The 12,640-nt window shown below is 38.0% G+C and overlaps 1 protein-coding gene across 2 annotated transcripts in view; it reads left to right on the plus strand.

The window, feature by feature from the left end:
• TAF1B (TATA-box binding protein associated factor, RNA polymerase I subunit B) overlaps window positions 1–10,353 on the plus strand; it is a 50,657-nt gene extending 40,304 nt beyond the window's left edge. Inside the window, exons 12-15 of one of the 2 annotated variants that reach the window (XM_051613750.1) lie at window positions 3,471–3,558; window positions 4,012–4,082; window positions 6,023–6,248; window positions 9,709–10,353. In XM_051613750.1, coding sequence (XP_051469710.1) covers window positions 3,471–3,558; window positions 4,012–4,082; window positions 6,023–6,248; window positions 9,709–9,901 — 578 coding nt within the window. In that variant the 3' untranslated portion in view covers window positions 9,902–10,353. The remainder of the gene's footprint in view (window positions 1–3,470; window positions 3,559–4,011; window positions 4,083–6,022; window positions 6,249–9,708) is intronic. The other variant, XM_051613751.1, reaches the window with a different exon arrangement.
• The last annotated feature ends 2,287 nt before the right edge of the window (window positions 10,354–12,640 follow it).

A 12,640-nucleotide genomic window follows, 5' to 3' on the forward strand; every position in this document is an offset into this window, starting at 1 on the left:
CAGTTAACTGCTGTATCTAGAGATAGTCATCACAGTTAACTAAAACCAGTAATTCTCATTTTCAAGTGGATACACAAACTTGTAATTACAAACATGTAATACCCACCTCTGGGTATTCTCCAGCTTCCAGTTATTTTCAGTGGTTTGTTTGGCTAGTAGCCCCCAAGGGATCTCTCTTTGCAACACTTATCTTCTAAGGTAGGAGACCAGACGTCTCAAGTGGAGACACAACCTCTTAAGCATTCATATTTAATAATTTATTTTTTTTTAACTCCAAGAAAGCATGATGGAAAGTGGATTCTCTTCACCAAACGGGGAAGAGGTTTAATTAAGGCCAACTCCAGGAGGATGACCGTTAGGCAGAGATCTGAGCAGTGTTGAGATGTGTATGTTGCAGCTTCATCTTTAACCTCTGTCCTCATGGAGCCAGCTGGGAGATGAAACTGGAATTAACCTTTCCCTGCTGCAGGAACCATACAACTATCTGCTTACTGAAAAGTTTTCTTTTTCTATCTTTTTTCCTTTCTTTTTCCTTCTTTTCTTTTTCTTTTTCTTTTCTTTTCTTTTCTTTTCTTTTCTTTTCTTTTCTTTTCTTTTCTTTTCTTTTCTTTTCTTTTCTTTTCTTTTCTTTTCTTTTCTTTTCTTTTCTTTTCTTTTCTTTTCTTTCCGTCCCTTCCCCTTCCCCTTCCCCTTCCCCTTCCCCTTCCCCTTCCCCTTCCCCTTCCCCTTCCCCTTCCCCTTCCCCTTCCCCTTCCCCTTCCCCTTCCCCTTCCCCTTCCCCTTCCCCTTCCCCTTCCCCTTCCCCTTCCCCTTCCCCTTCCCCTTTCCCTTCCCCTTCCCCTTCCCCTTCCCCTTCCCCTTCCCTCCTCTCCTCTCCCTCTCCTTTCCCTCTTCTCTTCCTCTTCTCTCCTCTTCCTCTTCCTCTTTTCAAGATACAGTGATTTCATACAGCTGTTGGCATCTTCCTGCTCCTCCTCTTAACTCAGGATTTGTAAGGAGGGTCTCTTTTCAGGAAGGCAGCTGTTTTTTCCCATTCCTTCACTTAATTAGTATGTGAGCTTACACTACAAAAGATGTCACAAGTCACATGGGGCTCTCCATGTTGAGAAGTCATCTGCATTAGAGGTCTACAGGGAAAACAAATTATGCTTAGATGCTGCTCAATGGTCAGGGTTTACAATGTGCAGCCAGCTAGTGTCTGGTCGATTTTGTAGCACTTCGATCTTAGAGAAGCCTTCCAGTACCTGGAGGGGCTACAGGAAAGCTGGAGAGGGACTTTTTGCAAGGCCATGGAGTGATAGGACAAAGGGTAATGGTTTCAAATAATTTCAAAACTCTTTCAGAGGGGAGATTTAGATTAGATACCAGGAAGAAATTATTTCCAGTGAGGGTGGTGAGATGGTGGCACAGGTTGCCCAGAGAAATTGTCGCTGCTCTGTCCTTGGAATTGTTTAAGGCCAGGTTGGATGGAGCTTGGAGCAACCTGGTCTAGTGGGAGATGTCCCTGCCTATGGCAGGGGGGTTGGAACTAGATGGTCTTTAAGGTCCTTTCCAACCCAAACCATTCTGTGATTATTTTGGATCTTATTTTTTTTCCTTTGCATTTCTCTTGAAAACTTGAAGTACATAATAGTGACAAGAATAGAAGTTGTGCAGCTGCTTACAAGCTGAGGCTCAGAGCCATGAATGTCTGTCTGAATGGGGTTTCTCACTTCTTAACAAGTCTCATTGCTCTTGGGAATTAACAGCTCATTCTTCGCCCACGTTTTTACTTTAAAATTTGTCGGTGCATTGATCTATGTGCTGTGTGATGTCCCTGTCCTTAAAATGTTGCAGTGACAGTGAGCAGCTGTGCAGAGGAGCTGATGTGAGAATTTCTTTTAGAGCACTGATTAATGCCAGAGCTCAAAACTGCCTCTGGCATTTTCCCAAAGTTAGCATGCTGAAATGAATAATGGTTAATACTGAATTTTAAAGATGCAGTTAATGTTGACTCCATTCTCAACTTCACTATCCTTTCTCTAGTCTTTTTTTCCTTTTTTTTTAATTAAAAAATATTTCAGCTTCTACAGTTGTTCAAGACAGACTGGAACTCTACAGCTAGATAGCTGTAGTTACCTAGTGTGTTTGTGTGTGTATGTTCGATGAACTGCACACATACACAATACTGTTTATGTTCACATAAAACATATGATTGAGATGTATATAAGTATGTGTATCACTAAGCTGCATATTTTCCAGTCAGCTCAGCTATATGAACATCAGACTAGCAGTACTGGCCAGGTAAACAGTTATTATAGTGTAGCCTGATGTCTCTGGCAGTAGTTTTACTTGTGACAGGTGCTTAATCATTCATAGGAAGTTTAATAAAAATTTCTGCCTTTCCCCTCAAGACTTCCCTCCAAGCACTTCAGGAGTACTTACTTAAACCTCTGGGTTTAAGGAGTTCATAAAAGTAGTTGTATCCACACCTTTCAATTTTAAGAACTACTCAAGGTAGAACTACTTTAAGTGCGTCCATATTTCTAGCATCTCAGGTATCCTGTGGTGGGATAACTTGAATAGCAAAAATGCAGATAATACAAAAGATCTACAAGCTTGATTATAAGAACAGTACATTCACCTTCAAAACAGTTTTAAGCAGCTAGCTGGCAAAGCTAAGCATGATGCAAGCATTGCATGCAGTGCAGCTGGGGTGAAGGGAAATGCAAAGCCTGGTTAATTCCAAATGCAGAGAATCCACCCATGGGTAATAAGAGTTGATTATATTTTAAATATATAAATCTAAACTGTAGTTCTGTTTGGAATTGTTATACTTTCTGTATGTACCCAGTTGGTCTCCTTCAGTCCTGTGCCTCTTTGGAGTGTGGACGATAAATGTGGAATGCCCATATGCCTTCATGTTTTTGCATGTGCTGATAAATTTTCGTTCATGAGTGAAGTTCCTGTGCTGAAAAACATGGGAGGCTGATATGAAGTGAATACAATTGTCTGTCTTTCCAACCCTGTAAGGTTTGATGGGTGGTAGAATAGTGTGGAGTTGGAACTGTTTGAAATTTTACATCTGGGCTTACTTGCTTAAACCTAAGCTTTCTGTATAATTCCATGAATCCCTTGAAGTCAGCTTTCAGACAGGTGAAACGGTGATGATCTAGTTCATTTGGTAGAGGAGGGAAAATTTCAGACTTAACTTTCAGACAGAAGGGAAAAGGTTTGAATTGTGCTAAATCTATGAAATCTATTCCAAGCTACAGGGCTTCTTTGCCCTTCTTATGATGCCCTGTTCTTTCACTGCATTTCTCTTTCTTACAGAATTTTTAGATGAAGTATGTTTTCTTTAAGCACACATCATTCAGAATAGATTTGGTTTCGGGTGGAAGACACAGGATCTAGCTGTGTTGAGACCACCTTTTGTGTATTACACATTTTTTTCACTTCTTCCCAACCTAAAATGTGTATGTTTTATTCAGGTCCATATTTTGAGTTCAAAAAGTGGTACAAGGTTATAAAATGTTCCTTGGATGTGGAGCAAAAGAAATTGGATGAAGAAAGAGCCAAGTAAGAGGTTTTTAAGTACTTTTTCTTTTTTAAAGTAGACAGCTTTACATGAAATCCTGACCCCCACAGACATTAAAAAGGTTTGAAATTTGCTCCACATTCTCATCCAGCAACTTTGGGTGAATAGAGTGATTAAATCCCTATCTTAATTTTCTATTTACACTTGTAATATTTACCCAGCCTATTAATTAAATGCTCACTTTCTGTGACAAGTAGCTTATACAGCTAAGTACTTAACTGATTACAGTAAATCTAGGCTTATATGCCTTTGTCTATTCTGAAAAAAGACTCCATAGATGTGCTGGGGAGCCAGACGCTTCTAATAGCACTAATGATTACATTATTTTGATGTTATTGTAATACCTCTAGCAATATTTATAAGAAATTACTATTATTTTACATGTTTGGTCCAGCTTTCTCTTTCCTGACAGTTCTAATGTCTCTTGCGGGTAGGTATCTGTGGAGGTGTGAAAAGCCACTGTTTTATTCAGCCAAGAATAAAGCTAGAGTTCTCAAGAGAAGACGTGAGTAAACTTTGCCTCTTCCCAGCAAGGCACAAACCTGCTCCAGCTTTTCCCATCATAAAAAATCTGAAGTCCTGGCTATGATAACATTTACATGTTAAAATACTTTCTCTTCTCACTTTCATCTTTGGGTACAATTTATGTAGTACTATTTTACAACCTGTGGCTGGAATTCTTCAGACATTTTCCTCATGCCTAGCTGAAACTGTGCTAGTCTTCAAATGACCTACTGAACCTCATCTCAGAATGAGCACTCTGTCTTCATCTTCACTGGTTTGTCAGCTGCCTTCACATAACTGTGATCTCTGTGAATTGTTGTTGGTCTTCCATAGCTTTCCTGCCCCTTTTCTGCTTTACTTTCATGTATCCTTTGGTATGGATATCCCAGTATGTCTTTGGTAGATGTTGCATGTTCCTCTTCTCTCCCACCCCTCCTAGTTTTAGAAGTACTTATAATAAATTACAGGGTTTCACGTTGACATAAAAGAAAATAAAACAACAAAAACTCCACTTATCTGTGGAAATATGGAAAACCAGAATTTTATTCAACTAAATTAGATCTTAAGTTTTTCATTCTATGTTTAATAGCATCTAGTAAGCAGCATATATTTGGAGTGAGATATTAAGTGTGGCAAGTGATATTTTTCCCTTCATGTACTCTTCCAGTTTCTGGAAGTGGTTCAGGGATTTCTAAACAAGTTGGTTTGTATAACTTATGTTGGATTTCTCTTTTAGGAATGTTTTTTGAGTGTTCTTACTCTTCAAAATTTGGTAGGGGGGGTAATTCTGCAATCAAGTCATGTTCCATGGAAAAACATGTTTGTGTATTTCAAGCTGATAATTTTTTTCAGATGCCCTTTAGTTCCTGCCTCTGTAAGAAAAAGCTATTACTGATTTCTCTTCTATCTCTGCTTCTCTTTGAGCTAGAAGATGACTACTTAGATTATGGAGCTTCACCAGTAGCTGATGCAAGCAGGAATATCACATACTGCCATTGTACCTGGGCAAGATTAGTCTTAAACCAAATGTAAAATGGTAGAGGTAAAGAGTGCTCTAGGACACTTACGTGCCAGATACAGGTTTTCAGAAACCTTTCTCAGCCTTTGTTTTTGATGGTAGATTTTAGTGTCCAAGTTTAGCTTCCCGGTCTTTGGATTACTTTAGGATGTCTCTTCTGATTATTTTTTTTTTTCCTCCCCAGTTTATGAATGAGTTTATTCAGATACGCCTGATAAAAAGAAGTTGAAGCTCCAAGAACAGTGGGTTTTAATCTGCTTTAACCTGGGCACATGAGGCTTAGGCAGTCATATTGTGTGGGCTGATCTATCATCATTACCTTCTTTTCCTTTTCAGCCTCAGTAACTTATGAAAGGTCTTTCACTAGCAGTGGGAAAGGTGTTTTTTTTGTTGTTTTTTTTTTCCCCAGTTGAAATGTGCACTATGAAAAGCTTAACCTTAAATCCGTACGTGGGTGAAACCAGACTTCGTTAATTCTGATAGACAGGAAATAACTTCAAAAATCTTAGCCAGTCTGAGTGATAGCTTACAACCAGGTAAATATAGTGAAAGGCATGCTGGCATGTGTTCTCTGTCAGAACAAAAATACCACCAGTATCAAATGGATTTTACAGGTTTTACATGGGGAATAATTTTGGAGTACCTCAGTATTAATATAATCAGGTATGAAGGACATATAATTTTGAATTTTCTTTCAAAGTCTTCCCCTAAAACATATGACAGAGTTGATTTTTAGATGGAATGGGGGAGAGAATATACAGACTTTCAAGGTTGCTCAGTATTCCATACAAAGATTTAAAGAAATTAATAATAATATTTTTTTAAAGGCACAGATACCTTATTTATTTCCTGTGTTCGTCACCTGTAACAGTGTTTTAGTATTTAATAGTTTTGCGTTGGTGTTTTTTTTTCTATTTGTACAGAAATCGTTGTGAACTTACAAAATCAGTTTGGCAAGCTGTCTGGTTCAGTGCAACCTGCTGAAAAGCCACGTCCTTCAAGTTTTCAGTTAACCTGGTCTGAAGAAAACACAGATGGGAGTTGTTTTCATGGGCATAGCCTGAAGGGAATTTTGCAAGAAAAGTGTGGTTTACTTACAGCTATGAATCCTGACTATTGGCTGTGCACAGTTAAACTATGTACAGAGAAGTAAGTATTCAAAATTTTTTTAATAAATTTTGAGAAGTTCCCCTAAAAGTGAAGTGCCATATAGATATTTTTACAAATGACAACTATGGGGTGTGTACACAGCTATGTATTCACATATAGTTAAAATCGGTTCCAGAAAGGGGTGTGTGTGGAATAGTTAGTCTTGGGTTGGGAGTAGACAAATTGTAATTTGAAGAGTGATCAAAGTGAGCTTTTGAGAAGAGAAGAGATGAGACAAAATCAACAACTAGAGTAACCTGGCAAGAGTAGCAGCTAGATACAAATATTCACTTCCGTCTTCATAGTATTTCAGAAAAAAACTTGCACCACAGCTCTCCAGAGTACAGGAAAACAGCTCCATTCCTCTTTCCTCTGGGCCCCAGAATAGCAAAGGACATTATTATTATTTTTTTATTACTGTCCTTCTTTTCTGTTGGCCTTAATCAAAATTAAAGTTAAAATTAGCAGAGTTCAAATAAGCCAACAATTAATACCTCCAGAACTTATTTTTAAAAGAATAATTATGAGTGAATAGGACTCTATCACTGTTTCATCTAAGTATATCAGCAATGCAAAGTTGTATTTTTTTGCAAACAGAAAAGTAGAAGAAGAAATTTCTTCTACTGGAAAAGCAAAACAAGACCATGGTTTATGCTATTAAGGAAGTTTAGTTTCTCTGCTAAAGAACTCTTCCAAATTGTGACTTCACAAGTGAAAGGGATTTATTTTTTTTTTTTCCAATTAAGAGCATACCAAAACAGTCATGCTATTTGATAGTAAAATAGTTTTCTTTAAAGGACCTAGGTAGGAAGGAGAATGATAGCCCAGCTAATCCAGCCTTGTACAAAGTTGTAGAGATATTTCAGTATCTTCCTGGTTTGGGTTGGACTTTTCACTCTTCCTCTAGTATGTTCTCCCCTTGCATAAAATTCTGCAAAAATTGGTGAGTTTTCTATTTGGTGGGTGCTGGCAGAGAGTAATGCCCAGAGACAGAAGGCAAAACCCCTGCTGAGGTGAGGGAGTGTAGTTCAGCAGCATTTACTCCAAGGAATTGGAAATATCTAAAATAGTGTTTCTCACAAACTCCCATGGAGGTGTAGATAAGGCTTCTGAATCATACACCAGATTTTGGTTCTGCTATTGGTTGTATCTTAAAATCCTAACTCAGAAAACTAATGTACTGATGGGTATCAGTGAAAAAGATGGACTTTGGAGATGGATTGGATTCTCCTGAATTTCTCATGTGTGCAATTGGAGGATGTTTTTTGGAAAAGAGGTTGGGGTACACTAATGTGAAATGAGATTTAATTAGTCCATTGAATAACATCTTCAATCTTTGTCTGGTATGTGCTTCTAAACGTCATGCTTAAGAGAGCAACAGCCCCTACAAAATCTTAGTGATATGTTCCTGATTTTTAAAACATAAAACATTCCTCTTGAAAGTAACTGTCTTTTACATGTATGCAGTCTTTTCTGTCTTTCAATAGATTTATTTGCTTATCTTTATTTTCCTTTTCACATTGCCTTTCACATATCCTCCGTGACAGAAATGGGTTGGAATAATGTAAACACAGTGTTATATTACAAGAGCTTTGGTTGCATGGATTCATTCTTTTGTATGAATAAGGACCTTTTTTTTCCTTTTTGGAAGGGAGGAGAGGTAATAATCCCTTCACCACAAATTTGCGTAAATCTTATGTACACACTGAATGAGTGGAGATTTCAGTGTATGTTTGTGTGAATAATCTTTCATGCAAAGTCTGTTTTTAAGCCTACATTTTCATATGTAATATATTAAAATGTTAATGGCAAACTGTCATAGCCTTCATGGAACAAGATTTGAATTTAAATTCTTACCGGTTAAATTTCCCATTATGTCATTTGCAATGCAAGTAGTTAATTATACATCTGACACTTACTTAACTTTGGAAAACATCTGCTCCCTCAGATAGGAGGTTTTATCCTATGCAAGTGTGTGTATATATAATAGATCTCAAAACAAACCTGCAAATTCTCTAAAAGTATGTGTGATCTAACTAGGACTGCTGAAATGCTTTAATGCTAGGACTAAGGTGTGATTTGAGTCTGGGGAGAAAGCTGGGTTGGCAAAATGCTTTTACATTTTCAAACTTCCAATTTGAAAACGAATTTAGAAAATTTATTTGGCGTAGAGGTCTTTAGGTGACACATGATGATGTATTACAATACGGGAAAAATGTTGAGAAAAATAGATTTCTCTTATTACATCTAAATTTAAAACCACTTGGGAATTTTTTAGCTCTTCAGAGATGTTCTCAGGGTAAATAGCACAAAGTGAGGCAAAAATATCTGTGCATTTAGGTAGTCTTTTGAAAAGTGTAATTCCTGTTAAGCAGATAGGTGCTTTACAGTATTGAAGTAATGTGCATTTACCTCAGAATATACAATATCAGTCCTCTGCCTCCCCCTCAGTGAAAACTGAGCTTTGACACCTAAGTTGCCATAAGAGCCATAATTGCTGAATCTCAGGGTTAAGACTAGGACATAGCAACAAGTCTTCATTGGTATTGGCCCAAAAATGCAGATTTTGGTTCAACCAACACTTTTCAGTGAAGCTTGGATTTAGCAAACACATTGGGTTGTGGGGTCGACTCATTTGTTATGATGCTGCTGAAATGTCTGATTAAATCAGTTTTCTTAAGAAGTCACTGGCAGCTTTTGGGCAACATCAGGTAGGGCAGAGGATGGGACCTCCAGCATGAAAGACCTAGTTTCAGATTACCAGTCTGCCAGACCTTGGGAGGCTTTAAACAATAATTTTGCTCCCCAAAGTGCACCTTGTGTGGCACTCCGGGACGAGTCCGTCTGTTCCTCCAGTTTGAGGTAAAATGTAAATGTTTGTTGGGCCAGAGGGAGCGAGCAAATGACTCTATAGTCTAGTAATTAGCACGCCTGCCTGTAAATTGGGACAGACAGGTTCCAGTCCTTGTTCTGGTGAATATTTAAGACTGCTACTCTGAATCAGACAGAGGGGAAATTTTAAACTCTGCTGCTCCACATCCAAGGGCAATATCTAGAAAGCTAGAAGATACATGGGGCTTATACAGTGAAGAGCACCTAAATCCCCATAGGAATGTAAAAGATGTTTTGAAAATTGAGACAGCTAGATTTTATACTGGTTTAAACTTACCATTTTTAATTTAAAAAAAAAAAAAAATAGGACTAACCAAGGACAGGGTATTTTTTCCAACCTAAATTGCTGAATTTACCATTTACTGTGCTATTCTGCAGTCTACTTCAAGGTTTGACAGGAGTGGATGCCTTCATGGTATTTATATTGCAGACCAGAATTGTGATTTATGCTGTTGGGAAAATGTAGAGTTTTCCTCTAATTATAATAGAATATAAACATGCTAGCTAAATGCTAACTAAATGCACTTGTAATTTAGGGCTTTTTTTTCCCCCCCCCTTTTCTTTCCAGATTGTGCGGTCATCTGGCTCATTACAGAGACGTGGACTTTCCCCAGAGTTACCATTTTGTACTTAGGTTATTCTCCTTTCTTCTGAGGATACAGCCCTCTTATATCCATGACGAGGTGTGTGTGATAGAACACAAACTTTTTAATAAAAAACTCTGTAAAAAGCCAAAGTACAACGCAGTCCTAAGGAAGTAAAAAGCCCTGAAAATAATTGATTTGATCCCACACCATGGTATTACATCTAAACTTACACTGATCCTTTTGCCTGCATGGAAGTTTTCTGTTAAGATGGTAGTGCTGAGATCTACTACTGTACTTTAGTTGTAGTGTCATTTTATCTATAATTTAAGCCACTGGTTTCCAGCTGGGAAAGTTAGCAAGGAAACTGCTGATCACAATTTATTTCCTCCCTTGACTTCAGAGCCAACAAGAAGCTATGAAATTACCATTTTGGGGGCATAATTGTACATACCTTGAGTGTACCGGGCAGCACGTTAGCATCTAATTACATTGTGAGATTGTTCAATTAAAAATGCTCTCTTTTTTCACCTACTCTTGTATGACTGCAAATATTTTTCTAGGAAGTAATGTTTACTTTGGTTTGAAACAGTGTGTTAACAAATAAAAGGAGCACTTGGTTGATGTTTTCACTGTAGTGGATTTTTTAGTCATTGTTTCTAAACAGGCTGTTCTGAGGCAACTCTGGCACCGTTTTCTACATTTTTTTGCATCCTGTGTATCTCCCAGTCTCTTGTTATGCCTGAGCCTCCCATTCAAGTTAACACCTTTCAGGTCCATGTTCCACTCCAGGCTTCACAGATTTTGCAGCTATTTTTATACCTGGAACTACCAATCCTTTCTCTTTTGCAAAGGTAACTGCCAGGTCCTCCTATCGTTCTTCTTTTGCAAGGCTACTGTCATTTCAGTTTCCTCTGAGTACTTGATAATCCAGCATTTTCAGCAGCTTGCACCTCAGCCATTCTACCAGTTTCTCATGCTAGTCTTATTTATGTTTTTAAACTGTCTGAGACAACAGGTAAATGAAGTTGGGTGCTGCTGCTACATTAAAGACACCATAACATATACATATGTTGAACAGGGACATTGAGTAGATACCCAGATGAATAATGCAGCTTTCAGTTGAATGAAATAAACTGAGCAACTCCCAACCATCAGTATGGAGTACAGAATTTGCCAAATCTATTTGATCAAAAGCAACAGCTCTTTCTAAGCATTACTATAGACAAGAAACACAGCATCTGCAGACTTAAAAAAAGAGTAGTAGCTTCCTTGCTGACCAAGGGCTTCAGTGAGATATAATCTGGGAAGGTAAACAGTTCAGTGAGTAGACTCTTGAGTATGATGGAAGGGTTTAAAATCTGTTGCAGTTCAATCCGTGAAGCTGTCGTCTTTTGCCTGTTCTCAACTTCTAGACAGGAGAGGGAGGAAATGTGCTACCCTACCTGTCTGGGGTAAAGTAATTCAAGCACAGGTGGAGCAGATAGGACTATTAAGGGTAAGTTGTAATAGCTGCTTGGAAATACTGGCAAACCATGAGGCTTCATTGGCTCAGCAGAGGCAGGATGCAATTAAGCATGGTGTCCTGACTTAAGGTGAAAGAAAAAACAAAGTTTGGCTGAAAGATTTTAGTCTTGCTGATATTTTAAGTAGTCAGTGTAGAACAGGGATTTAGAGCAATGGTCCTATTAAGTGACCATAGCATGCAGGTGGGAAGGCATAATTTTATACACAGAGAGCTAAACTGTGCTTATTGGGGGAAGAGGAAAGCGCAGACTGAGTTGTTACTTGTTGTATGTGTTAGAGATTTCATAAGTGAGTACAATTTAATATGTCTAAATCTACTGCTACGTTGTGCTGGATATGTCAGACTTCTGACAAGATGTGTCTTGAACTGATGTTTACATTAACAGATTCCAAATACTCCAGTTTGAATCTCACCTTGTGCCTGGTGTTTGTTTTTTAAAATTAGGCATTATCTGTTATGTCTGACCTCACCTGAGTGAATTGCTGAAGTTTCTAAATATTTGGTAAAATTATTCCTTGTTTTAGTTGAGTATTTGGATCAGTTAAAAATCCACAGAGGTGTAATACACAGTGTCAGTGTTTGCAACAGTGCTTGCTCAAGCACCTGAAAGTGTCTCATTCTTTCTACTATAGTATCTGTTAAAGTTTTGAATTAACTATCTAAAAGACATCTTATTATACATAAAGGATTCATTTCATCCAGAAGTCTTTATTTGAGAGTCTTACGCACTTAATTATAGGTACACCTTTCTTTTAAAACTACTGCACTAGTAAAATCTGAGCTTCATAAATTAAAAATACTGTGCTCATTGTTACATTGTTACAAATGTAACAAAGCTGCCTTAGATGTTAGAATAAATTAAACCTGTACTTTAATAAACGGGAATAAAGCTTGCAGTTAATCATCAAGAGCCATGTGCCTTCTGGACACGTAGGTTAATAGTCAGATTTAAAAGTAAAGGGTGTGCCCCTAAAATACTTAATGTTAGTTCTATCCAGTTTAATCAATCAACACTTCTGTTGCAGTAATGATGTTTAAGAAGCTGACAAGCCACAAGAGTGCCTTATCTTCAGTGAAGTGCAGTTGAGTTCTCTTGGGACAACTACTTTGAGTCCAGTTAATATACCAGGGAGGAGGAGCCCTGCTGATTGAACAACCAGCCACTGGTGGGTAGCTGAAGGGAGGGTGTCTGCCACAACCCAGCAGTTGCAACCACCTCTTCTATCTACTTTTAAGTTACAGCTCCTTTCTGTAACTATTTGCTGAAAATGTCCAGGGAATGCTCAGCTTTCTGAGACCTACTGTTTTGTACTTCTTTCCATGGAAATTTTAAAGAAAGAGACTCATTTGCTTTCTCGTATTACTCTAAAAGTTGAATAAGAGTTCTT

This window comes from Apus apus, chromosome 3, assembly GCF_020740795.1.
Source record: "Apus apus isolate bApuApu2 chromosome 3, bApuApu2.pri.cur, whole genome shotgun sequence".
Lineage (NCBI taxonomy): Eukaryota > Metazoa > Chordata > Aves > Apodiformes > Apodidae > Apus > Apus apus.